Source organism: Peromyscus maniculatus, chromosome 22, assembly GCF_049852395.1.
Source record: "Peromyscus maniculatus bairdii isolate BWxNUB_F1_BW_parent chromosome 22, HU_Pman_BW_mat_3.1, whole genome shotgun sequence".
NCBI lineage: Eukaryota > Metazoa > Chordata > Mammalia > Rodentia > Cricetidae > Peromyscus > Peromyscus maniculatus.
In genome coordinates this window covers 52,376,588-52,403,206 of record NC_134873.1, presented here as the reverse complement: position 1 = coordinate 52,403,206, position 26,619 = coordinate 52,376,588, and the positions used below count along the sequence as shown (strand labels likewise).

The 26,619-nt window shown below is 51.2% G+C and overlaps 1 protein-coding gene and 1 long non-coding RNA gene across 6 annotated transcripts; one reads left to right on the top strand and one right to left on the bottom strand.

The window, feature by feature from the left end:
- Positions 1-797: 797 nt before the first annotated feature.
- LOC121825010 (uncharacterized) lies at positions 798-11,544 on the bottom strand. Of its 3 annotated transcripts, XR_013047007.1 has the most exons (4): positions 11,219-11,544; positions 10,575-10,653; positions 6,140-7,213; positions 798-1,091 (listed from the first exon to the last, which is right to left on the bottom strand). It is a non-coding gene; the product is annotated as an uncharacterized LOC121825010 (long non-coding RNA). The 3 variants fall into 3 exon arrangements; XR_006067039.2 differs by lacking the exon at positions 798-1,091 and having other exon boundaries at positions 6,016-7,213; positions 11,219-11,542; XR_013047008.1 differs by lacking the exon at positions 798-1,091 and having other exon boundaries at positions 6,016-6,298; positions 11,219-11,539.
- On the top strand, positions 10,170-25,699 carry Haao (3-hydroxyanthranilate 3,4-dioxygenase). 3 transcript variants are annotated; one of them, XM_006990504.4, is made up of 10 exons: positions 10,174-10,416; positions 13,879-13,957; positions 18,076-18,159; positions 18,395-18,501; positions 21,775-21,864; positions 22,120-22,163; positions 22,449-22,594; positions 24,693-24,761; positions 25,131-25,213; positions 25,318-25,699. In XM_006990504.4, exons 1-10 carry the CDS (start codon positions 10,334-10,336, stop codon positions 25,394-25,396), a joined length of 864 nt encoding a protein of 287 aa, XP_006990566.1. In that variant the 5' UTR covers positions 10,174-10,333; the 3' UTR covers positions 25,397-25,699. The 3 variants fall into 3 exon arrangements, with proteins under 3 accessions (XP_042122955.1, XP_076414900.1, XP_006990566.1); XM_042267021.1 differs by lacking the exon at positions 18,076-18,159 and having other exon boundaries at positions 10,170-10,416; XM_076558785.1 differs by lacking the exon at positions 24,693-24,761 and having other exon boundaries at positions 10,170-10,416.
- The last annotated feature ends 920 nt before the right edge of the window (positions 25,700-26,619 follow it).

The window sequence follows — 26,619 nt, the reverse complement described above, 5'->3', positions numbered from 1 at the left end:
CACCCAGCTAGTGTGACCACATTAACATTCTCCAAAAGGGGACCGTTCTGAGAGTGAACGACGAGCGAGCATGAATTGTGACTGTCACCGACAGTCTGACCACACGGCCACCCTAATCACTGGCCATTCTAGTCACGGCTCTTTTTCCTATTACACTGCATGAGTACATGAAGCAGATCCAGGAAAACTCTTCTTCCGTGTTTTGAACTGTGAGGACACAGAGGATGAATACCGGAGGCAAGTTAGCATTCCTGGTCCCTCCTCTGCTCCCCAGGGCTGGAGCTGAGCACCAGACAACAATGGTCCTCTGTCATCTGGCGCCACTGTCTGGCCTTGTCAGTAAAGGTGCCAGAGGCCACTGCTGGGGCATTTCTACCTCTTCCTGATGCTTTTCTTCTGGCTCCTACAGCTCAGCTGCCAGTGGGTGGCTTCTCACTTGGGACTGGACAACACATGGTTGCCCACGTGCCAGAAGCTTTAGCCGCAACCCTGTAGCCAACTTCTCTGCCATCCAGCAGTGTACACATGCCAAGTCACATGCAGAGGTCAGAAGACAGCTGGCAAGGGCCTCTCTCTCCTTCCACTGTGGACTCTGGGAATTGAACTCAGGTTGATGGGCTTTTTTTTTTTTGGTTTTTTGAGACAGGGTTTCTCTGTGTAGCTTTGTGCCTTTCCTGGAACTCGCTTTGGAGACCAGGCTGGCCTCGAACTCACAGAGATCCGCCTGGCTCTGCCTCCGGAGTGCTGGGATTAAAGGCGTGCACCACCACCACCACCGCCCGGCTGGGCTTTTTTTTTTTTTTTTTTTTAATTGTGTATGTGACTTAATGACTTTGGGCAACCCATGACACCTAGGCTACAAGAAATGCCAAGGTTGGCACTGCCCACAGTGCCCTAACCTCCTGAGACTCCACACACATCCACTCTCATCCAAATCATGTGGAACCATGTCATGAAGAGGGAGGAATGATAGGATCTTGGGGTCCCCTGGGTTCTGGAGAGATGGTTCAGTAGTTAAGTGCACTTGCTGTTCTCCCAGAGGACCTAGGTTCAGTTCCTGGCATCCACATGGCTTACAAACATCTGTAACTCTAGTCCCAGGGGATCTGATGAAGACACCAGGCAGGTAGAACACATACATGCATGAAGGCAAAACACACATTAAATAAATAAATGATTTTTTTTAAAGGCACACACTCATAATCCCACAAAGGGAGGCCCTGAACCCTGGAGTACTCTCACTCACGTGACCCACTGTCACTCTTGACGGGGTGTTTCCGGTCTGTACTATTGCTTTGCTTTTGAACAAAGCCCCCCTTTCTACTTTGCTATTTGTTTCTGTCTTCATTTCAGTTCCTTGAAGGAAAGGCTGAGAACCTGGAAACACCAGATCCAAACAACATCTCCTGATTAACTACCGTTTTTATCCCAGTAACGGGCCCAAGTATGGGCGTGCGAGCCTCTCAGGGCCAGCACACACACCTGGCTCTCACTTGGTGGCAGTTTGATCTCCTAGAGGCTCGGAGGGAACGACCTGCATCCAGCAGGATGATCAGAAGGATGCTGCTAACATGATAGAAGCCACTCTGCAGCCTCCCCAGCAGATGAGATGCCTGCAGTGCCAGGGATGGGCATGGTCCAGAGGCAACGCTGTGGGTAATCAACCCTCCTCAGCCACCAGGAGTAGGAGTGTGTCAGTCACTTTTCTCATTGCTGTCACAGAATACTGGACACAAGCCGCATTCAGGGTGGTCTCCTCTCCTCCGTTACGCCTTCGAGCAACACCCTTTTGGTACCATGTCACACGAGCCTTTAACCTTCCTGATAGTTGAAGTGCTTTCCTTTGCTTGTTTTGTTTGTTTGTTCTTTGTATTTTTAAGATTGATTTGTTGTGTGTATAAGTGTTTGCCTGCAAGCGTGTATGTGTACCATGTGTATGTCTGGTGCCATTAAAGGCCAGAAGAGGGCATCAGATCGCCCAGAACTGGAGGTACAGACAGCTGTGAGCCACCATGTGGATACTGGGAACCAAACCTGGACCCTCTGCAAGAATAACAAGTGCTCTTAATGGCTGAGCCATCTCTCTAGCCCCACATTTTTAATTTTTTAAATGACATTTTTATGTAGTGTGGGGGAGGGGTAAACTTGGTTATCTCCTACTCTGTGGATCCCAGGGATCCAATTCAGGTCATCAGACTTTTTAGCAAGCTCCCATACCCACTGGAACAACTCAACAGCCCTTAAGCTAGTGTTTAATTGGAGTCTCCATTACTAGCAACTATGAGCATCTTGATAGATTAGGAAAGAGAAGAGAAGAAAGAAAGGATGTGTGCTACACAGACCACTGCCCTCTATCTTAATTACTCTCCCTGTTGTCGTGATAAAACACCCCGATAAAAACAACTGATAGGGGGAAGGGATTTGGGGCTCACAGTTCTTGGTTCATTGTGGTGGCTAAGTCACAGCAGCGGGAGCTCGAGGCATCATGTACTCACAATCAAGAAGCAGAAAGCAATGGGTGCTTGTGCTCAGTACACTTCCTCCTTTTCATGTCTCCAGGGTGGCCCAGGGAAACGGCAACCCACAGTGGGTGTGTTTTCCCTAGTCAAGGTAATCCCCGACAGACATTCAGTCTTGGTTTGATTTCTAGTGTTGTGATAAAGATCATGACCAGAAGCATCTCAGGAAGGAAAAGGTTTACTGGGCTTACACATCCTGATTATAGTCCATCTCGGAGGAATGTTAGGACAGGAACTCAAGGCAGGGTTCTAGAACCAGAAACTGTTAGAGAAGCCATAGAGCCATCTGCTGACTGGCTTGCTCTCCATGGCTGGCTCAGCTTAGTTTCTTACACAACCCAGGACCACCTGCCTAGAGGTGACACCGCCCACAGTGGGCTGGGCCCTCCTCTGTCAATCATTAAGCAATAAGATGCCCACAAACATTGCCTCCAAGCCAGTCTGATGGAGGCAATTCATCAGTCCCTCTTCCCAGATGACTGTAGTCTGTGCCAAGTTGACAAAAGGAAAAACCTAACCAGCACATGTTCTCAGAGGCTAAACTTAATCTAGAGCAGTGGTTCTCAACCTTCCCAATGCTGTGACCCTTTAATACAGTTGCTCATGTCGTGGTGACCCCCCAACCATAAAATTATTTTTGTTGCTACTTCGTAACTGCAATTTTGCTACTGGTATGAATCATAATGTAAATATCTGATCTGTGACCCCTGTGAAAGGGGACTAAATGACACACGGGTTAAGAACTGGTCTAGATAATTCCTCGCAGGTGTTCCTGAAAGCTTGCATTCTAAGTGACTCTAGATTCTGTCAAGTTGACAACCACGGCTCACCACTACACCTTCCATCTTCCTCTACCCCAGATCTCCGCATCCCAGCCCCTAGAATCCACACGTACATTATCTTACACCTTCAAGGGGATTTTGTAGGTGAAGACACAGGATGGGGAGATGGCCGTGGCTCATCTGAGTGGGTCTTAGAGACTCACTGGGACTCTCGTGATGGAGAGGAGGAGGATGAAGAGTCAGAGGAGTCGCAATGGTAACAGAAACACAGGATGGAGGGGTGTGCCTCAACAGAGGATGAGAGTGTTGGGCAGGGAGTTAGATGTGAGGTTTCCAAGGACAACTGCAGCTGGACCTTGGGAACTGTGCCTCTGACCCTCAACTGCAAGGCCTCTCTCGGTGAAAAGTCCTCGGGGCTGCACTTGGGTTGTTTCTGTTAGAACAGGAAAGCAAAGCACCAGGGCATTTTTCACACGTGTGCGATAGTGAAGGGTCTACATCCACAAGACCCTGCCTTCATTAGAACATCGTTTGCACTGTGGCCCTTGACTCTCCCTTCGTGGGTTTTTCTAGAGGAGCGTGAGAGAAATCTTCCTGAAGGGGAGATCCTGTCTACTACGGTTTGAGAGGGGAAGGGATCAGCTTACCCCATGACCACACCACCCACTTCATAAATATTTATAAAAATAATAAAATTTTGCTTCAATTGTTCTCTTGCTAGAGAACTGAGAGTCCCACATCCATAACAGCAGGATTGGTCGAGCCAAGGAATTCAGGCGGCTTCCAGAATGTGGAAAAGACACAGGTCAGTGCAGCCCTAACCATCCCTAGACTTTCACCTGCGAGCCCTGTTCAGACTCCTGGGCTCCAGAACTAAAGATTGTAAATTGACCTATGTGGTAGGGCATCGTTTCTTTCTTTTTCTTTTCAGGGCTGGAGACTGAATCTAGGGCGTCATGCATACTAGGTGAGTGTTCTGCCACTGAGCTTTATCCTCTGCCCCTTTAAATAAAAAAAAATTTAAATGCATTTATCTAATTTGTTTATTTATTGATCTTTGCATCACAGAACGTATTTGGAGGCCAAAGGACAATTGTCAGGACTCAGTTCTCGCCTCCCATCAATGTGGGTCCCAGGGATTGAACTCAGGTCATCAGGCTTGGTGGCAGGTAACTTTGCCCACTGAGCCATCTTGCCTTCCTTTTAACATTCTTTTATTTTTGAGACATAATCTCCCTAAGTTGCCCGGGTCAGCCTTGGACTTCCTCAGTAGCCCAAACAGCCTTGAATTTTCTATCCCGCCTCAGCCTCTAGTAGCTAGGCCGTTGCCACCAGGCCTGGCTTTCTGGCAGTATTTTAAACCACTAATTTTGTGTCATAGCATCAATGGAAAACCATCACAGTATAATCGTTGGAAAACCCAAAACAAGATGCTGGCGTGAGTCCTGCCAATAATATCTGCAGAAGGCCATGAACTTGGAGTGGAGACCAATATTTGGCCCAATATACCAAGCCAGTGTAGGTAGAGTTTGAAGGCAGGACCTGGGATTCATTGGCTTTGGGAGGTCCTGGAATGTATTAAGCAGCTGTCTATTGTGGTGGTAATCTAATTGTATTGAAATATTATTTTGATTTATACTGAAATATTAATTTGATTGTATGTTAATAAATAAAGTTGTCTGGGGGTCAGAGCTATTAGAGCCATAGCAAGAGTGTGGCGGTGGTGGCACACGCCTTTAATCCCATAGATATCTGTGTGTTCAGGGTCAGAGCTATTAGAGCCATAGCAAGAGTGTGGCGGTGGTGGCACACGCCTTTAATCCCATAAGATCTCTGTGTGTTCAGGGATACAGCCAGCATTGGAGACATATGCCTTTAAGACCTAGGGGGCTGTACATTCAGACAGTGACGAGGCAGTCATGTGTTTGGGTTTACAACCAATGAGAAGGCAGAACAACATACTTTAAAAATACGAACCGAGAGGAAGTAGGTCTCTTTTCGCGAAGCTGGGACAGCAGGAGGAAGGGTGAGATTTTAGCTCTGAGCTCCGACTTCTCGGCTTTCTCTTTTACATTGTTTCTGTGTTTCTTATTTAATAAGACGGTTGGTTACATCAACAGTCTATTAATTTGTGTGTGTGTGTGTGTGTATGTAAGTTCCCTTGCTTTGCAAACACCTTAGATTTAAATGCTGGTTGCCATTCTCAGAACCTTCTCTGTTCTTGGAGCTGCTTCATTTAGGAATTGTTTTGTTTTGTTTTCCTTGTCCAAATAAACTCTGTTTGCTATAGCAGGCCTAAAGAATTCTTCCTTTTGGCAACACAATTATATCAATAATTAAATATGGAAGGCATGGACCCAGCTCCTAAAGATCAAGCTTGTCAGACCAGATTTGCTATGTGTCATTCATGAGAGTCATCGATGCAAGGTGATTACCCCTGAAAATGCACAGACTCTCTTAAAATGCAAAGTCCTCATTGCCAGCCAGTGACTGCATGGGGGACCTGCCCAAATCATGTGGCCCAACCCCCACTGTGCTTTGCCTTTTCTTTTTTTTGTTTGTTTGTTTTTGTTTTGTTTGTTTGTTTGTTTGTTTTTTTCCGAGACAGGTTTTCTCTGTGTAGCCTTGCGCCTTTCCTGGATCTCTCTCTGTAGACCAGGCTGGCCTGGCCTCGAACTCACAGAGATCCGCCTGCTTCTGCCTCCCAAGTGCGCCACCACCGCCCAGCGTGCTTTGCCTTTTCTGCACGGACACATACTACATCCAGGTTAACACTTCAGTTAGCAAGAACAGTTAGTGAGAAATAGAACTACAGAAGCCAAAAAGCAAGGTTCGTACCTCGAGGGACTTTCCCAGATCCCGGAACTATGGACTAGGTCTTTGATGGATCGGGTCTTTGTTCCCATTTTGGGACCTACATGCTGGGTTCTAAGATCAGAATGGTGCCTCCAACATGGTGTCACTTGTGCTAAGGTCTCGGGTCCTGTTAGAGTATACCTAAAACAAAATGACACTGAATGGCCATGGAAACTCCCACACCTGTGGTCTCAGTTAACCGAAGCCACCCCCAATTTAATGACATGCAGCCGTAACCACTTCACTGGCTCCTGATGCACCGGGTCAGTGAGTTGAACTGCATTCTGCAAGGCAGATCAGCCGCCTCCCCTGGGGTCATCTAAGCAGAGCTAACCCAGATGGCCCTTGGCCACTTCCTCTCATTCAGCCTCTCATCCTCGAGGATGCTAGCCCAGACTTCTGCACAGGGGGGCAGCAGTGTGCCAGATGACGCCTAGGCAGTTACAAATCTCTGGAATCAGCCTCAGAAATCCCAATTTGTAGCCGGCTACCTTCTTTGCCGCTGGCCTGAAGTTGGGGACAGTCTTATGGGGCTGAGCCCTCAGCCTGTAGGGTCTGATGCTGTCTCCTTGCAGATAAGAATGGATTTGGTGTCCAGCAGGCACTCCTGCTTGTGTGCAGGTTGGGAGAAACACCCCACACATTTAGGATTACAGAATTGAACTGTGTTATAAGAGTACAATAGAAGACTCTGAGTTTGGCTTGCTTTTCCCCCCTATTCACCAGCATAGTTCATGAGGTATTCCTTTTATCCATAGGAAGCTATTTGTTCTTAAGTATTTGATGAGTATATGGAAGGGGGTATGGAGAATGAAGGGAGACAGAAAGACCAAGGGGGTCTAAGCAGCTGACACACTGGCTCAGTCTATTGATCAGCTGGTTATCAACAGCCATGTTCAGCCAAACCTAGGGGGTATCTAAAGCTCTGTGTGACCTGGCTCACCATGCAATCCAGGGGGTGGGGCAAGACCCCACCCAGCGAGCGGGAATGCCTTGATAGGCTAGGAGCCCAGAGTAGATGCTGTTTCCTTCTGATTCCACGCCACGGGTGAACTCCTGCATAGAGGGAAGAAGTGGCAACTTGAGAGCAGCCTGATGTTTGATCTTGATTATTAACTTGATGGGATTTACAATCACCATGGAAACAAGCTTCCCAGCACGTCTGTGAGGGAGTTTCTCGTTAATTGGGCTGGGAAGGCTCACACTAAAATGTGGATGGCACTAGTCTGTGAGCTGGGGTTTCAGATTGAATAAAAAGGGGAAGAGGATGCCGGGCGGTGGTGGCGCACGCCTTTAATCCCAGCACTCGGGAGGCAGAGCCAGGCGGATCTCTGTGAGTTCAAGGCCAGCCTGGGCTACCAAGTGAACTCCAGGAAAGGCGCAAAGCTACGCAGAGAAAGCCTGTCTCGAAAAACCAAAAAAAAAAAAAAAAAAAAAAAAAGGGGAAGAGGAGCTGGGCGGTGGTGGCGCACGCCTTTAATCCCAGCACTCGGGAGGCAGAGCCAGGCCTGTGAGTTCGAGGCCAGCCTGGGCTACAGAGTGACATCCAGGACAGGCACCAACCAAACTATACGGAGAAACCTTGTCTCAAAAAAAGGGGGGGGGGGGGCATGAGTACCAGCATTGGTTTTCCTACTCTTCCTGACTGTTAACATAACTGGCTGCCTCCAGCTCTTGCCACTGTGCCGTCCCCACCACAAGGGACTGTACCCTCAAACTTGGAGCCAAAATAGACCCCTGGTGTTCCCACAGTAAGCAAAGTAACTAATACAAGCAGGTAAAATCCAGAAACTAGAACCGATCAATATCCAGAAGGCCCTAGTCAATCAAGAACTAATCAATGCCAGAACACATGGGTAAGAGGAGAGCTGTTGGCTTTTTTGATGCGGAAGCCATCCAGATAACGAGGAGGCTTGCCCACGGTACCCTAGAAATGTGTATTATCTACACAGTCCAAAACAGAGGGCATCTTGATGGTGATTATACAACTGTATCTTATTCCAAAAAAAAAAAAAAAATTTTTTTTTTTGAGACAGGGTTTCTCTGTGTAGTTTTGGTGCCTGTCCTGGATCTCCCTCTGTACACCAGGCTGGTCTTGAACTCACAGAGATCCGCCTGGCCCTGCCTCCCAAGTGCTGGGCGCCCGCCAGCCACCACCACCACCACCACCCAGCTCTCATTCACATTATTTGATTGCATCAATTAAAATCCAGGGTAACTACCATTTTGTAGTATGTAACAGAACATCTGCTGGTTTCACAGGAGCTCCCCCCCCCCCCCCCGCCGCTGGTGTGAATTCACCCACCCACCTACCCACCTCTCCCTCCTTTAACAATACTCAAAGCGAACCTAACACACCGTAGGTCCCCGCCCTCTCTTTGTTTACACCCCCTCTGTTTACTTGAAGACAGGAAACATAAAGAAGGTAGTTGGAGTTATTTAGGTACCAAAGAAGAAGGAAACACTTAGCTAAAACGTGCTAAATAAACAACTAAAAAGATAAAGGCTGCAAAAGGGGGAAGGGTGGTCGAGAGGAAACAGGAAAGTCCCTGCCAGGTGGGTGAGACGCTGGCTGAGTATCTGTCTGGGTTTTGACTTAGCCCCAGGGGAGCTTTTAAGTCTGGGAAGTAGAGAAGCTGCCCGTGGTTGGCTGCAGACAGGGGCAGGTGGGCAAGAGTGCCACAGAGGGAGATTCCTCCAGTCCAGTGGCTCTCAACCTTCCTAATACCCACATACGTTTCCTCATGTTGTGCTGACACCCCCCACCCCACCCCCAACCATAGGATCACTTTTGTTGCTGCTTCCTAGCTGCGATCCTGCTACTGTTATGAATCGTTAATGTAAATATCTGATCTGCAGGATATCTGATATGTGACCCTCTGTGAAAGGGTCCTTGGACCCCCAAAGGCGTGACCCACAGGTTAAGAATCGCTGTTGTATTCCGTAGTCTGCTTTCTGGTGTCGGAGGCCTGAGACAGTTTCTTCTCCCTCCCTCCCTCTTCCTATCGTTCACTCCCTTCCAATCTTTCCAAGAATTCTGAGTCCCGGAGGGAAAGGGGAAAGGCAGATGGTCATGCCCCACCCCCACCCCCACAAACCCCACTTTCACCCCGTCCTTATTCTCACACTTAGATCTAGGTCCGCCCTAGGACAGCCTGAGCTGAAGAGCCTCTAGTCTGACAGACTAGAACACCCAGGGCCATCTTCACCTGCAAAATTCTTCATACATGGGTGGTTTAAGACGTGCAAGGGTGCGCAGATTGTGAGTTTATGGTGGCGCCCGTCCGTAATCCCAGCACTGAGGCGGGAGGACAGAGTTTGAGGCTAGCCTGAGCTACATAGCAAGTGGGCCAACATCCTGGATTACAAAGTGATTCCTCGTTTCAATAACAAAACCCAAACAGAACATGCAAGGGAGCTGGAGGGATAGGGAAGCGCAGTGGCAGAGCTTGCCTAGCAAACTGAAGACTCTGGTTCGATTCCCAGTGGAGGCGACAAAGAGCTCAGAACAGCATGGGGCACCTCATTCCTACCCACTACTACTCCGTGCTGAGACTGCTTCAGCCGCCCCGGCCTCGGCTGCAAAGCAGGGTGCACCTGCAGCCGCCACCCACACAGAGCCCAGTGTCTAGCCAACCACACTCTGCAAGACACCGGCCTTGACCTCAGGGCTCCCGAGGAGACCGATGCCCCCGTGAATTGCCTCCAGTGATGGTCTCCGTGCGCTCCCTGTCGCCCTCAGCGCACCTTGTGTTCAAAGCCTCGGATTTTCAAACTTTTATTCTCCCTATCACAATATTTCTTTAGGGGCGGGGGTCCCTAGAAAAACGGAAAGTCCGGCATCCTGCATCTTACATGGGGCGAGCGTGCACCAGAATCCCTCTTTGGGCCGGGGCAACAGGGTGCTCGGAGGACGCTGGCCAGGTCCTAGGAGGCAGGTCTGGTCTGGGGCTCTGGAGGGCCCGCCCTCTTCGGTGAGCAGAGGCAGGGATGTTCAGGGCATAAGGGCTCAGACCCAAGAGCCACACCTCGGGATGGCAGGGGCTTGCTCTGCTCTTTGACCTCCCGGGGAGGTTAATTAATGAGGTGGCCCACAGGAGGCTGGGCAGACTGACCTCTCCAACTGCCCGATTGCCTGTCCACTCGCGGTGGGCCGGAGAGTCCTGCCTGCAGACCATGGAGCGCCACCGCGTGAGAGTGAAGTCTTGGGTAGAAGAGAATCGGGCCTCCTTCCAGCCCCCGGTTTGCAACAAGCTTATGTGAGTCCCCAGCACCCCGGTGGTGACTTCTACCCACCCCTTTTCTTATTCATCTTCCCCCCCCCTCCTCCCCCTCCCTCGACCCTCCCCTCCCTCTCCACCCCTCTGTCTGGTGCTTTCAGGGGAGGGTGAGGACTGGCTCTTTCAGGTTTCACTACCTCAGTCTGTTCCTCTTTCCGGAGACCGCAGCACAGCCGGTGGCCTTGACTTCTGAGACCTGCTTGAGTGTCTCTGAGGCTGTGAGAGTTGAGGCAGGATGTGACATCCCTTCCATGGCTGAAAGCAACCATACACCCCTTGGGAAAAGCATGGTTTTCAATACCCCACATGAGAACTCAGGACCTGGAGACTGCTGAACCACACACCTCAACACTGGCAAACCCTGAAGCCATGGTTGTATGGTGTGTGTGTGTGTGTGTGTGTGTGCGCGCGTGCATGCGCGCCCATAGCCCAGGCTGGCCTTAACTCACTATGTAGCGAAGGGTGGGTTTGAACACCCAATCTTCCTGCTTCCACTTCCCAAGTGCTAGAATTATACGTGTGTACCACCACACCTTCTCTCTGAGGTGCTGGGGGTGGAACTTGGGGCCTCTTGAATACTACGAAGGACTTTTCCAAACTGAGCTACCCTAGCCATGAGGGTTCTTGATTCAGGGCTCAAGGCCCTCCCAGGCCTCCTCTACCTACAGCAGGGACTGACCTGTTCAGGCTGCCTTTCATCTCAGACTTCCCCTCCACCACCACCACCCCACCTCCCTCATTTCCACAGCTTCTTGCAACATCACCCCAGACCTCAAATCACCATATCTGTAGGTCTTTAAGTCATTTCCAATGGGGGGTGATGGCCTAACCCAGACAGCTGCAGCCACTTGACTCTGACAGGAAGATTTAGGCCAAGTATATTCACATCATCTCAGTAGCCCCCACAGGGGTGGGATTTAATAAGTAACTTTCCCAAATGTCACAGAGCTAGCGAGGGACAGAGTCCACAGCGCAAGCCCAGAAACAGTTTGACTACAAAGTCCACGCACACCCTTGGTCACTACGCAATACCCCCATGTCTAGACGACACCGCCCCTTGAAGCCGGCTCTCGGCTCTCTCTTCTGCCTCTGCTGTCTCCCCCATGTCATCTCGGTTTGTAATCTCTCATTCACACTCCTCCAACTCCTCCCCCTCTGGAGCCCAGGACCACAGCTCTGATCCTATCAGCCGGGTCAGTAGTGACTACCCTGCCCCCAGCCCCACCCCCCAGCCTTCCAGCCCTCTAGAACTCCCCAGGTTAACCATCACAGCCATAGGCCCTCCCCTTATTCAGTCAGCAGATATTCACTGAGCACCCCGATGCTCTGGACTTTGGGGATAGGGCAGGCAGCAAACTGACAGACTGAGATTCTGTTGAGAGGGGATGTCAGTCGGTATGAACAAGTCTGTGGAGGTAACCTCCATCACTGGGAGGGCTGGGTTTTCATGGTGCGTCTGTGCCATGCCTGGCTCTAGCTTCTGGCTCTTGGCTGGCATCAGTGGCGTTCCTTGGTTTCAAATGCATGAACCCAGCATCCACGTTCATCTTCACAGACCTTCCCCTGCTGTGAGTCTCCATGTCCACACTCCTGCTTGTAAAACCTCACTTATATCGCACTGAGCAGATCATAAGGCAACTGGAACTGTCCTTCCCTCCTGGCCGGGACTCCTGTTTCCTCAAGGCGTTGTCTCTCTCTTGTGTCCCATCAAGATTGTCCCCCACTGCAACAATATGGGTATGAACCTCAGGCAGGCTCTGAGCTTCACACCCAGCTCCCAAATGCTATGGCTGTGTGGTGTGACGTGAAGCTCACGCCGTTACCACTTTCTAACCCCGCAACAGCCCTGTTTCCGAATAAGTTCACCTTCCGAGGCCCGGGGGGTTAGGACTCCAATATAAGGATTTGGACCAGTCAGGGGATTCAATCTGTAACACCCCCAGAGAGATTTCGCATTCTGACTGGGGGCAGGTAATTATCAACTAAACTTGTTCAAGAGCTTTTTGTATGTATCTCAGTAAAGTCTATTAATAAAAGGCAAAAAAAAAAAAAAAAGTGGCTAAAGGGATGGGTCAGTAGGAAAAGGCATTTGCTCTCACAAGTCTGAAGGCCTGAGCTCCATCTCTAAGATCCATGTGATGGAAAGAGAATTGACTCTCGAAAGTTATCCTCTGACCTCCACATGTAAATTACAGCTCATGAGGTCATCACTGGGAGAAGCCAAGGCAGGAACCTGGAGGCAGGAACTGAAGCAGAAGCCATGGAGGGGTGCTGCTTACTGGCTGGCTCCCCCTGGCTTGTTCAACCTGCTTTCTTTCTTTTTTCTTTTCTTTTTTTTTTTTTTTTTTTGATTTTTCAAGACAGGGTTTCTCTGTGTAGTTTTGCGCCTTTCCTGGGACTCACTTGGTAGCCCAGGCTGGCCTCGAACTCACAGAGATCCGCCTGCCTCTGCCTCCCGAGTGCTGGGATTAAAGGCATGCGCCACCACCGCCCGGCTTTTTTCTTTTCTTTTAAAGATTTACTTATTTATTATGTTTACAGTATTCTGCCTGCATGTACACCAGCACACCAGAAGAGGGCACCAGATCTCATTATAGATGGTTGTGAGCCACCTTGTGGGTGCTGGGAATTGAACTCAGGACCTCTGGAAGAGCAGCAAGTGCTCTTAACCTCTGAGCCATCTCTCCAGCCCTCAGCCTGCTTTCTTATAGAACCCAGGATCACCAGCCCTAGGATGGCACTGCCCCACAGTAAGCTGGGCCCTCCCCCATCAACCATCAATCAAACGTCTGGCTCATAGGCCAGTCTGGTGGGGGAATTCCCCAAATGAGGTTTTCTCTTCCCATATAACATGAAACTATTCAGAACATAAATATTATAATAACAATAAAAAACCTATGAAATGAATTAAAGCTGCCTCTCCAGATGAGGGAGCTAAACCCCAATTAACATCAACTAACATGCCCAAGATTGCAATAAAGCCAAACTGATCTTAGGAGGCTGGCTCCTGTGTGTGAACACATCACACACACATACACACACACACACACACACACACACACACACACATACACACACACACACGTCTCTTTCCCCTGGAGATGTCACAGTCTCCTGAGTCCCCTGTGTATGGTCCGCAGTGGCGGATCGTCTCACGAGCAGACAGGTGAGGGCCCCCTCAGTTCTCCTGTCCTTGAGATCTTGAGTGTGGCCCGGGGCCATGAAGAGTGATGCTCTTCCATGCCGCTTCTTTGTGGGTGGAAGGCACAGAGACACACAACCACACTCGGAGACACTTAAATGCATGAGGAACAACCTGACCACGAGGGGGATCTGTTCTTCTCCCAGATGCGCGCCCTCCTCCTGCCTCCACCCGTCCCTGCTTTCCTCCACTCACTCCCAGGAGTTGATTTGGGTCCTGTTCTTGCCTCTTCCCTGCAGGCACCAGGAGCAACTCAAAGTCATGTTCGTCGGAGGCCCCAATACCAGGAAGGATTATCACATCGAGGAGGGTGAGGAGGTAGGTCGTGGATGCTCGCCCATGCCATCCGGCTGCCACCTGTGGGGGAGCGGACACTTCTGCCCCAGGGCTAGAACGAGTGGCCCAGAGAAAAGCAAATATGACTCCCACAGGAAGGGGAGATGGCTGCCTTAGAATTGGGGTGCCTGCAGGTCTACCTCTGACTACCTTGTGCCCAGGGAACTCTGTCGGGGAGGCCCTGTGTTGGACAGGCTCCTGTTGTGGGGTCTCCACTGTCGTGGACATGTGGTGGTCTAGACGGATGGTTCTTCTCCTCTGGCCTCCCGTGTGGGCCACAGACTCTGAGGGATTCCGTGGACCTCTGACCCCAAAAGCCAGGCTCTCCCTGTCTGTCACATAAGGAGCAAAGGGTCTAAGGACACAAGGACGCGGAAGGGAAATGTTGGGTGGAAAGGTAACAAGGGAGCATGGATAGTGCTGAGGAAGGAGTAGGAACAAGGTGGGCCCCCCTTACTTCTAGGGCGTACAGGTCCTGAGTTGCTAGCGGCTACGATGATTCGGAGTCTGGAGAGTGAACTCTGTGCTTCTCTGCTCACTTACGGAAGCTACATTAAAATAATAAAAAAAAAAACAAGCAATAGTTAAGTGTGATGGTGCACACCTGTAATCCTAACACTCCGGAGGGGAGGCAAAGAGGACCTCCTGTCCTGTTCAAGGACAGCCTGGGCTGCAAAAATGGAAATTTGTTTGAAGAAGGGAAGGACGAAGAGGAGGAGGAAGAGGAGGGAGAAGGAGGAGGAAGAGAAGGAGGAGGAAGGAGAAGGAGGAGGAAGAGGACAAGGAGGAGGAGGACAAGGAGGAGGGAGAAGGAAGGAGGAGGAGGAGGAAGAGAAGGAGGAGGAGGAAGAGAAGGAGGAGGAAAAGGAGGAGGAGGAGGACAAGGAGGAGGAGGAGGAGGAGGAGGAGGAGGAGGAGGAGACAACCACTACTGTCCCTCCCCGGAGACAGACAGATCCCAGATCCCCCAGTATAGATCAGGAGGTGGTGGGACAGGAGACCTGGTTCTGGAGTTTGAGCCTCCACCCCCCTCCCTGGCATCCCGCACACCAACCCAGGACTGTTCACCGTGAACCCTTGAGGTCGCTCTGTCAGCAAATACTGAGGGCCCAGGGTGTGTGCCCGGCACCAGAGCAGCAGGCAGAGGGCGACAGCCCTGCAGTAGTGCCTCCTGAGCCGAGCAGAACCAGTTCCACCGACCTGGGCCTTCTCCGGCCATTGAACACTTCTCTGCGAACTTTTCCTGTGATTAAAAAAAAAAAAAGTGAAAATCTAAAACTACAGCGGAAAGGGAGGCCGGCCATAGCTGAGAGTCTGCGGCGATTGAGGCCCAGCTGGCCTTTCCTGGTTGCCTCTGTCGGCCTCACCTCCACTCAACGGTTAGGTCTGCCGTCAGTGTCCACCCCGCCTGGCCCCCATCTATCTCTCTTTGCCCAGCTCACCTCAGGGTCTCTCCATGCTGCTCAGGCGGGTGGGCGTTTGTGTCAGCTGGTGTTTATGTCAACTTGAGCCAAGTCAGAGTCATCGGAGAGGAGGGAGCCTTGACTGAAAAAGTACCCCCATAAGATCTGGCAAGCCTGCTGGGCACTTTCTTAATTAGTGGGAGGGCCCAGCCCTTTGTGAGCGGTGCCATCCTGGGTTCTATTAGAAAGCAGGCTGGGGTCGGGCAGCAGTGGAGCACACCTTTAATCCCAGCACTCAGGAGGCAGAGCCAGGTGGGTCTCTGTGAGTTCGAGGCCAGCCTGGGCTACAGAGTGAGTTCCAGGAAAGGCACAAAGCTACACAGAGAAACCCTGTCTCGAAAAAAACAAACAAACAAACAAAAAAAAACCAGGCTGAGCAAGCCAGGGGAAGCAAGCCATGACCTCTGCATCAGCTCCTACCTCTAGGTTCTTGCCCTGATTGAGTTCTTGCCCTGACTGCCTTTGACAATGAACTGTGATATAGAAGTATAAGCCAAACAACCCCTTTCCTCCCCAAGTTGCCTTGGTCATGGTATTTCATCACGGCAGTGATAGCCCTAAGTAAAACAGTGTCTATGAGTCCCCAGGTCCATCCATGTCTTGATTCATCTGGTGGCTGACAGATGAGAAGGGCTGGCTTCAATGAAGAGGGACACTTGGTGGCTCAGAGAAGTCTGGCTGGAGCTGGGCTTGTGATGTTTGGACCTGATGTTTGGCAGGAGGGCTGAGTTTGGTACCTTGCCACCCCTGGGCAGCCTCAGAGCAAAGCGGAGGGTCAGCATCCTCTCTGTCCATGCCTGTCCTCATCTGCGGAGCCTGGGCCGCTCTGAGTGATGTTTAAAGTGTATCTGGTACGGGCTGAGCTGGATTTCCCTTCTTGCCTGAGCTCCGGTCTCTGCAACAGTCCTTAGGTGCCCTGGACCCACTCACCACTCACCCACTCGCCCACTTCATGCTTTTTCTCGTGGTTGCCAAGAATAAGGACAGTTGACTGGGAAGGAGATGAGGTTCCTCTGCCTGTGGAAAAAGGCCATGTGCACAGAGCAGGTACTTATCAGGTGTGGGTGCTTACCGATTCCTGCCCCCCCCCCCTGTGAAGTCCTTTCCAGGTCACAGAAGCAGACTCAATTTAATATCTGTGTGAGCAGGTACACTTAATCTCCCAGCTAGCCCTAGGTCTCAAACATCATTTACTTCCCAAGGAGCACACTTCCTTTTGGATTGCCCAGGGTTGTTGTTGATTTTTCTGCTGTCAGGGGTTTGTCCTCGGCTGCAGGCCAGGCCCGCCCTCATCACAGGGAAGGCCTCTGGGCAGGGAACAGGTCGGGAAAATTCCGCCTCTGCCTTCTAGTTTTGATCAATGGCTGGTAATACCTTGTAGTCGGTCTGGAAAGAGTTTGAACCTGGCTCCTTTCTCCCAAGTTTTCCTGATATTAGCAGGTCCTGGGGACCCTGGCCTCTCCCCACAACCCTGAGACACCTCTTCCTCTCTCCTGTCATCTATCATGAAATGACCCAGGACGTATACTGCAAATTGATCTCTCTCTCTCTCTCTCTCTCTCTCTCTCTCTCTCTCTCTCTCTCTCTCTCTCTCTCTCTCTCTCTCACAAGCTCAATTGCTTCTTATGAGAAAACCTACTAAGTTTGTATTAAATAACATATAAGGTGCGAGTGTGTGTGTGTGTGTGTGTGTGTGTGTGTGTGTATTGTGGGGGTTTAAACTCAGAGCCTCATACATATTATATAATAAACATTCTGCCATGGAGATCATATGGCTTGTTTTTAATAATGAAAGCAAATACCGTTCATTGTAGAAAATATAAAATATGCAGAAAGAAAGCTTTGCCTCACTCATAACCACGAACACTGTCACCTACGTTATCTATGGGCTACTGTGTAATGAGAATCCTCTGGGATTAATTTTTTGTTTGCCTTGTTTTTTTGAGGCAAGCTCTCACTCTATAGCCCAGGCTGGCCTCAAACTCAATGCAATCCTTCTGCTAATTAGAGGCATGAGTCACCACATCCAGCTCATTAAGTACTGATTGGGGTTTTAGGATAGAATAGAAAACTTAGTAGGAGTCCCCTAGAGAAAGCCCAGCCATCAACTCCATCCACCTAGGCTCCCAACTTCCCCAGCCCAGTGCCAGAGCATCTCAATGGCTCCCAGAATCACACACAGTCGCCCAACTTCAACTCCAGGACCCACCATCTTAGGCCAGCTGCTTTGAACCTCAACTTTATTTTTTTCAGAATGGGGCTAATGTTGATGTTGGGGTTATAAGAATTCTGACAAGTGTGAAAAAGCCCAGCCTAAGTTAAGGAGTATTTCTACTGTGGAGCCACTGAGTCTCCAGCAAGCTCCTTATCCAGCCTTCTACATCCTACCTCCCAGCCAGGCACCTGCTGTTACCTCCTGGGTACTCTGATGGTCACCTACATGTTCCAGATGTGACCCCTGAATGTCTCCAATTTTCTTGTCTGTGACCTAGACCAGGGGGTACAGGGGCCCCAGGAGCTGTTCATACGCCCTGAGGTCTTCAGGAAGCTGTTCCAGTTTTCTGGTCAGGTCCTGGGCAGGAGTTAAGGATCTAAAAGATGGATCAGGGAGGTCCCAAGCTCTTGGTTTTCCCACAGGTATTTTACCAGCTGGAGGGAGACATGGTCCTCCGAGTCCTGGAGCAGGGCAAACACCGGGATGTGGTCATTCGGCAGGGAGAGGTGAGGCTGACCCCAGGGGAGAGAAAGGTAAAGGCCCCATCCTCTTGTCTGGGCTTCCTCAGAGCACAGACAAACATTGCCTCAGGTTTCCTGGGTAGAGGCTGAGTGGAGAGTAGGGTCCAGGGTGGACAAGGCAGAGTTTCCCTGCTGCCCTGTGGGTCACCCAGCATGCTGAGGGCACTGAGGTGACCTCAAGGGTGCAGCCTTGCTGGACTCCCGTTCTCCATCCCCACAGATATTCCTCCTGCCTGCCAGAGTGCCCCACTCCCCACAGAGGTTTGCCAACACCATGGGGCTGGTGATTGAGAGGAGGCGGCTGGAGAGCGAGCTGGATGGGCTGAGGTAATTGCTCGTGCCTTGCGGGGCTTGGGTGATCAGAGGGCTAACAGCAGAGGGGCATAGTTCAAAACTATAGCAGGAAGGATCCATGATAGACTCAAGAGAGCACTTCCTGGCCACCAAGAGACTAGAGGGCTTGGCAACAGGAGGTTGATGGAGAACCTGGATTTGCTGGCTAACCAGAGAGGGGAAAGTGGGTTTGGTCATGAGGGAGGGGAGTGCTCTCTGTGGTACACATGAAGATGCTGGCTGGAACTGGCATTTGTATTTTCCAAAAGTCCGCTAGGAAGCTGGTGGTGGGGAGGGTCAGTGCAGACAAGGAATGAAGGAACCTAGAAAGCCACATGTCCTGGTGTAGGCAAACACTGCTCCTTCCAGCAGCCTGGGCCTGCAGAAGTTATCCTTGGCCGGTGCCTGCACACATGTGTCTCTACCCCAGATCACAACAAGTATGAACATCTGGCTAGCAACAGCTATGTGCCAGGCACCAGCTAGGAGGTTCTGTGTGTATTTATTTACCCTATATTCCCCATGATGCTGGGGGGCTGGGGGCTGTTTTACCACGTGCTCTTTCTAAAGCTCCCGGGACTGAGAAGAAACTAGGCCCAGGTAAAATAACTTGCTAGACTCAGCATCACAGAGAAATACAAAGCCAGCTTCCATGCTGGATCAGCAAGATGGAAGGGGAAAGTCAGACTCCACCCCACTTCCCTGGAACCCCTGCCTGCCCCCCATCAGTCTCTAGACCAGTGGTCCTCAACCCGTGGGTCTCAACCCCTTTGGAGGCTGAAAGACCCTTTCACAGGGGTCATCTAAGACTATTGGAAAGCCAGGCGGTGGTGGCACACGCCTTTAATCCCAGCACTTGGGAGGCAGAGGCAGGTGGATCTCTGTGAGTTTGAGGCCAAGCCGGAGCTACACAGAGAAACCCTGTCTCTGGAGAAAGGGGGGTGTTGCAGCATCAGGAAGGTTGAGAACCCCTGGTCTAGACTATTATGCTCTGAAAGTAGGGAATCCCTCAAGATCAGAGGACCAAAGTTTTTCCAGCAACCCGGTTTTGAATTTTCAAAGAAAACTTAAATTTCTCAATAAGTCACCAGAATCAGAACACTTTGTCTCACATATCCTGTTATAATGGACATCTTTAAACACTCATTTTTCAATGAGTTGAAATTATACACATTCCTTCTCAAAGTCTAGAAACATAAGAATTCAAAATGAACTAAATTAAAATGACCTGCCACTAACAGGAGGATTTTATGGTTTGGGAATTTCATTTCATTCTTCTTTTTCCCCCTCCCCAAGAAAACAGATCCCAAAGCCTGTAGCTAGAGTTTTCCTGCCTTGCCCACAGTCAGGACAAATCTCTGTCACCCGCCAGTCCCACAGCCACTTAGACCCAACCAAGTAAACACAGAGACTTATATTGCTTACAAACTGTATGGCCATGGCAGGCTTCTTGCTAACTTTTCTTATATCTTAAATTAAAGCATTTCCATAAACCTATACCTTGCCACGTGGCTCGTGGCTTACCGGCATCTTTACATGCTGCTTGTCATGGCGGCGGCTAGCAGTGACTCCTTCTGCCTTCCTGCTCTTACTTTTCTCCTCTCTGTTAGTCCTGCCTATACTTCCTGCCTAGCCACTGGCCAATCAGTGTTTTATTTATTGACCAATCAGAGCAACACATTTGCCATACAGAACATCCCACAGCGAAAGCCCTTTGCCATTCTCCAGTTAGGTGTGAAGAAGTGACCTTTTTTTGTTCACACCTCTCCCTCATAACCATGCAGTCTTGTTACATGCATGAGTTTAAGGTTTGCTTTGTTTGGTTAAAAAAAAAAAAGAGTTGGTGTTAGAGCCATTGAGAAACTAGCACAACACCAAGGTGCTTGCTGCCAAGCCTGAGGGCCCGAGTTTGACTCCCAGGATCCACATGGTGGAAGACGTAAACTTCTGAAAGTTGTTCATAAAATCCTCTTCTGACCTCCACAACCCATCCCACGGTGTGCACACATGCCCCATCCCACCCCCAATAAATAAAGAAAAAAATTCCTGAGGCACTGCGGACTTCTAGAATTTACGCAATTTGCCTAACTGGAACCACACGCCCATTGAAAAAGTTCACGAGTATTTCGCATACTGTTAAAAAGTTCCTAAAAAAAAAAAATCTGTACTGCTAATGGCTGTACCATAGTCTACAGCATAATGGCCCATTGAATAGGCAGATCGCTGGCCTGAATTCTCAGAGGAGTCTCTCTGAGGTGCTTTATGAAGGAGACTCCGGTGAGTTATTGGTGTCCTCAATAACATTTTACAGCAAATTCAATAACGGATTTCATCTGGCTGCTTTTGACCTTTAATAAAAGCCAGGGACTCAACATTAAAATGCCACCCCGAAGGCCATTCCTAAGGGCACTGCAGCCCCATAATGAAGCTTTCTGGTGGCCAGTTCCGTCTCAGGGTAGAACCTGGGTGGGTGCATGGTGTGGTCTCTAGCCTGTCTCTCCCCGTAGGGCTGTCCCTGCTTTTCTGGTGGGAGTTGAAAAGCAGACACAGAACTGGACTGGTCTGGAGCTGGTTCAGGGAGCGGGCATTTTGGTGGCAGTTGCTCCCGGCCCCTGCCTGGTGCTGCCCACCTAAGGGGCCAGTGGCACAGCACAGCTCTGCCTGCCCGGGTGTTCCCTGGCTGCCGGGATGTGGGTGGTTGCAAGGGTGACTGAAGACTGTGTGTGTGTGTGTGTGTGTGTGCGCGCGCCAGAGAAAGTCAGAGCTGTGCACAAGTTCTAAGGTGCAGAGGTGACCTCCGACTTCTGAAATGGAAGAATCCTTCCCTCATGGGGGGGTTGATGCATGCGTGTGCGCATGCGCTGCATTGGCTGCTCAGGTTTCCGCGTGTGATAACCCAGAGCCCAAAGAACAAACTTCAAGCTGCCCCGAGATTTGGGCTCAGCTTCGACTTCCTTTTGCGGAAGACAAACACACTTGGAATGAATGTTCTCCAGGCTTCTGTGTTGAGGGCAGTCTGCTCAACCACGTTTAGGCTGTGTAAGCCCTCCCGAGTCCTTCCTTCTGCTTCCGGGCCAGAGTTCCACCTGCCTTGCACATGCCCCGTGTAAGTGTGATCCCTGGGCTGTGCCAACAGATGTGACAAAGCCGCATAGCTACACAGTGCCTGGGCTCAGAGAGGGACCCTTAGCCAGAGCCCAGCCTAGACTGAGCTGCCCCAAAGCTGCCCAGATGGGGAGTGGATGACCTTGACCTCGGTTTTGACAGGTACTATGTTGGGGACACTGTAAACGTCCTCTTCGAGAAATGGTTCTACTGTGAGGACCTTGGGACACAGTTGGCTCCCATCATCCAAGAGTAAGTCACCATTCCCACCCCACCCCCACTGTCCTTCAGTTCTGCAGCATCCACTGGCCTGGACCCATCAGGCTTGAGAGTTAGAGAGAGTCTCCCGCTTCGGGGATGGGATGAAACGCCCTGCAGGGTTGGGAGGGAAGGTGTGATGGGCCTGTGACTGTGTCCTGGCTCTTGGGTATGGTGTATGCCTCGCTGGCCTCTTAACAGGAATGCCGCCATTGCCTCTCCTGTCTGTCTGTCTGTCTGTCCCCGCAGGTTCTTCCGCTCTGAGCAGTACCGAACAGGAAAGCCTGACCCTGGTGAGGCCTCCGACAGTCACATTTTCCTTCCCTTTCTCCCTCTCTCCCTCCCTGTAGTGGGATGGGTCTTGACCCAGGGACCCAGGCGCCTCTTCCTGAGTCCTCCGCCCAGGACTTAAAGTTCTGAGTAAATGACACCAAGCGGCAACCCCATATGGCTGTTCAAGCTTTAGGCCGCACAAGACCCATATCTGCTATTGAGTTAGGGCTCCTGGGACCCGGCCCTACTGGGGTTGGGTGGGCTGAGCCTGGAGGTCTCCGCTCATCACTGTGTCGCTGGCACAGACCAGCTGCTCAAGGAGCCGCCATTCCCGATGAATACTCGATCTGTCATGGAGCCCATGTCACTGAAGGCATGGCTGGATGGCCACTCCAGGGAGCTTCAGGCAGGCACATCCCTCAGCCTGTTCGGGGACACCTATGAGACCCAGGTAATACCATCCATCTGGCACCTGGGGTGTGTGTGTGTGTGTGTGTGTGTGTGTGTGTGTGTGTGTGTGTGTGTGTGTGAGAGAGAGAGAGAGAGAGAGAGAGAGAGAGAGAGAGAGAGAGAGAGAGAGAGAGAGAGACTGAGACTCTAGAGGCTTGAGAATGCCCTTCCTGTCCCCTCTCTGTCTCAGAGAGAACGGTGTCTCTGTGACTGGAATTCTCTGGTAGCTTTATAGTCCCACAGACACTTTACTAGAGTGGGAGGCTTTTCGCCCATTGTCAGCTTCCTGGGTGTCTGCCACTTACCTACCCCTGGGCTCTTGGCACACGGGAGCTTGGAAACTCAAGGGAAAAAGTTATGTGGTAGAGGACTGGGCAGCAATGTGTGGAGACCCTAAAAGCTGACCTTTTATGGACTATTGCTGCTGCCTCAGGCTTTGGTAAGAACAAGACATTTGCTAGGGACAAATTCACCCACCACTGCCCATCCTGTGACAGTTCATTTCCTAGAGAAACCACAGGAAATCCTAGGAGACAGGGAAAAAGTCAAGGAAGGCTCCTGGAGGAGGTGGTGTGCATATATCGAATTTTTTAATTTAAAAAAAATGTAGGTTTATTTATTTTATGTTTGTGTGTATTGGCTTGCATGTGTGTAAGCACACCACATGCTTGCCTGGTGCCTGTGGAGGCCAGAAGAGGGTGTTGGGCCCTCTGGAATCGGAGTTACAGATGCTTATGAACGACCATGAGGGTCCTTTGTGAGAACAAGTGCTCTTGACCACTGAGCCATCTCTCCAGCCCCCAAGTAGAATTGTGAAGCAGGTGTAAAGGTTCGCAGGAGGAAGGGAGGGAGGTGATGGAACATTCTCAGGAAGGGAGAAACATAAAGTCACAGAGGACTGACACAGCCTTGCCCTGCAGGCCGCTGAGGCTGGCCAGAGCTCGGTGGGGAAGCTAGGATGAAAACTGGACTACTAACTCTTCCTGGAACTCTGCTGAGCTAGACTGAGGGAGGGAGGGGACATGTCCTAGAGACAGAGGGGCTTCACCCAGGCGTTGAGTGAGGAGGCTAGGGTGGCATTTCAAAGCTGCCATCCTTCCTTCCTGAGGCTGGGTCAGAGGACAAGGTGTAACAGGGAGACCACCAAGGATGCTGGTAGTCACGTGTGCGGTAACTCGCCAATGGCACCGCCTGTATGGTTGGTCACCCCAGGTCAGCAAGATGGTTCCCTGAATAAAAGTACTTAATGTGCAGGCCTTTGATCATCGGAACCCGCATAGAGGTGGGAAGAGAGAACTGATTCTGTAGGTCATCCTCTGATCAACAATGCATGTGTGCTCACACATCCATGTCACATGCTCACACATGCTGGTGATGATGGTGATGATGGTGATGGTGGTGATGATGATGATGATGATGGAGGAGGAGGAGGAAGAGGAGGAGGAAGAGGAGGAGGAGGAGGAGGAGGAGGAGGAGGAGGAGGAGGAGGAGGAGGAAGAAAGAAAAATCTCACTCCAGGACAGGAGGCCCACTGAGCATAGGCTTGGACCACTTTTTCAGAGCCAGGGATACCCAAAGCTTATGTAAGGCTATGATAAAGGCACACAAAGCCGGAAGCACCTTCTGCCCATCACATGTGGAATGGCATCCTCCCACTGCCCTGTCTACCTGCTCTAGTTTTCCATAGCAAATATCTATTAACCCCTAGTTAACCCCTAGGACAGCCAGCAGGAGCACCAGCCCTCTGTGGCCATGAGGCCGGTCGGCCTCAGCCTCTCTTTTCTTTCTCAAGTCAGACTCTGAACATCTCACAGGAAGGGTGGAGGAAATCTGGGGAGCTGGGGTGAGTGTGTCTGAATGTGAGCAGGTAACATGCTTGAGGAGGAACCGCAGGGGCCCCTGTGTGTGGTCATGACCAGGCGGGTGGCAGAGACCCTCCTTTCTGATCCCTAACAGGCAAAGACTTGTCATATGTGAGGCTGCAGCACTGTCCAGTCTTGCCCCTTGAAGGTCATAGCGGTTGAGAGCCAGGGTCGGGATGATCTCCTGAATGGGGCAGGATCCCCCCACCCCCCAAGGTCTGCTTTGTCTCCCACCAGGTCATCGCCCATGGACAAGGTAGCAGCAAAGGCCCAAGAAAGGATGTGGACGTGTGGCTGTGGCAGCTGGCAAGTGGGATCCCAGGACAGGGTGGCACAACTTCCTGTCCAGGGAGATTGGGCTGTTCCTGGGCCTCAGGCTCCCACAGTGGGCCATATTGTCAGAGCCTCCTGGCAAGGCAGATTCGGGGATGTTAAAGCGGGTGTTGAGACCCATCAGTTTCCCCCGACTCTTTTGTTGTTCTGTTTGGTTTTGGGGTGTTGGGGGTGGAACCCAGAGCCTCCATTGAACGCCAACACACACACACACACACACACACACACACACACACACACACACACACACACTTATTTTGAGACAGGGTTTCACTGAGTAACTCAGGCTGGCCTTGAACACAGTCTCACCGGCCTCCATTTGACTCTGCTGGTCTTCCACAGGAGGGCTCTTCTACGGTGACAATGGGCGGACAGCGTGTGGCCCTGGCCCCAGACGACAGCCTGCTGGTGCCCGCTGGAACCTCGTGAGTTCATGCCAGGACTTTCTGAAACGGTGGAACTGACCCCCTTCCCCTGGGATCTTCAGGCTCCGGCCTTGCCTGACTCTTGCCTATCTGTGTCTCCACAGGTACATGTGGGAGCGAGCACAAGGCTCGGTGGCCTTGTCTGTGACACAGGACCCTGCCTGTAAGAAGCCACTGGGGTGACCCTCGTGTGTGGGCCCCAAGCAGTCACAGGGTGCCTGAGTGCCGTCTCGGCGGCTGCCTTAGCCTCCTTGCGTCCTCATGGACATCACCAAGCACCTCAGCCTGCCCTTGGCTTGGTTGTGGCTTTTCACTGTCACATACCCTCCTGCCATCCGCGGTCCAGGATGCCAGACTCCTCGGGCACCGGTGGTTCCCCTCTCTCCTAACAGCCATAGCCCTACGCTGTTCAGCTCGATGTGTATTGTCCCCACGGACCCACCAACCTGCCACTGAGACATCTCCCAATAAAGGCATCCTAGTGAACCAGTGCTTGTAGGTTGTAGGTGGCAGAGCCGGTGTCCCCCTGGGGTGTGTTGCAGCTGGGGTTTAGGAACGCCAGTGACCTTAGGGCACTAGAGGGACTATTACTGTGTGCCACCACCGCTGGTGGATGGGCATTTCTCACTGTGTGTGCCACCCTGACCCACACATGAGCTGGGGCCTGCCGCGGTTGTATTGCCGAGTGCTTCTCTGTCTCTTTCTCCGGTCCCATTCATTCATTCGTCGGTTAACAGAACAGAACCAGGAAACCCCCCACTCCGTTGAGTTTCTTTCTCTGCCGCAGAAGTCATTTATGCTAACTGTGGAAAGTAGAAATCTTTAAAACACAATTCCCCGGTCCCAGAGTTAATGACTAGTCAGAACCTCTGCAGGTGGAGGAATGGGAGGTGGGGCATCATGGGACATGCACAGCCTTCCTGGGCAGCCTGGGCTCAGTGAGGGACTTCATCGAGAGGCTGGAAGTACCGAGCCTATATCTGCACAGAACAGGCCTGGGCCTGGAGGCAGAGGTTCCTCCAGAAAAGGGAACTAGAACCCTGTCTTCCTTACCCTGGTCTGGTGGCTCACGGCTCCGACACACTCTACTGGAGGGCAAAGAGGACCTGACTTGGCTGAGGGGTGTCCTGGCCCTGAGAGATACATCACCAGCCCCTGCCTTCCTACCCCAAACCTTTGCTGTAAGCAAAGAAGGATCACACTGCTGCCCCCAAATGCCCACTGTCCAGGGTGGCCTGGTCCAAGCTTGGCTGCACCGGTGTGCTGCCGTGTGCCGGAGCTGGGAAGAGAGGAACGTGGCCTGTCTAGAGATGCTCTAGGGTCAGGGCAGAGAAGGGGCGGGCTCCCTCTGTCAGCAAAGGACAGCCAGGCTTCCTCATTCTCTCCTCACGACTCTCCATGAAGGT

Bases quoted from the DNA above. Each gene is read 5' to 3' on its own strand.
- Haao (XM_006990504.4), top strand. From the start codon at position 10,334: ATGGAGCGCCACCGCGTGAGAGTGAAGTCTTGGGTAGAAGAGAATCGG. The intron at 10,417-13,878 runs GTGAGTCCCCAG...TCTTCCCTGCAG, and splicing joins CCGGTTTGCAACAAGCTTAT to GCACCAGGAGCAACTCAAAG. The intron at 22,595-24,692 runs GTAATACCATCC...GTCTCCCACCAG, and splicing joins GGGACACCTATGAGACCCAG to GTCATCGCCCATGGACAAGG.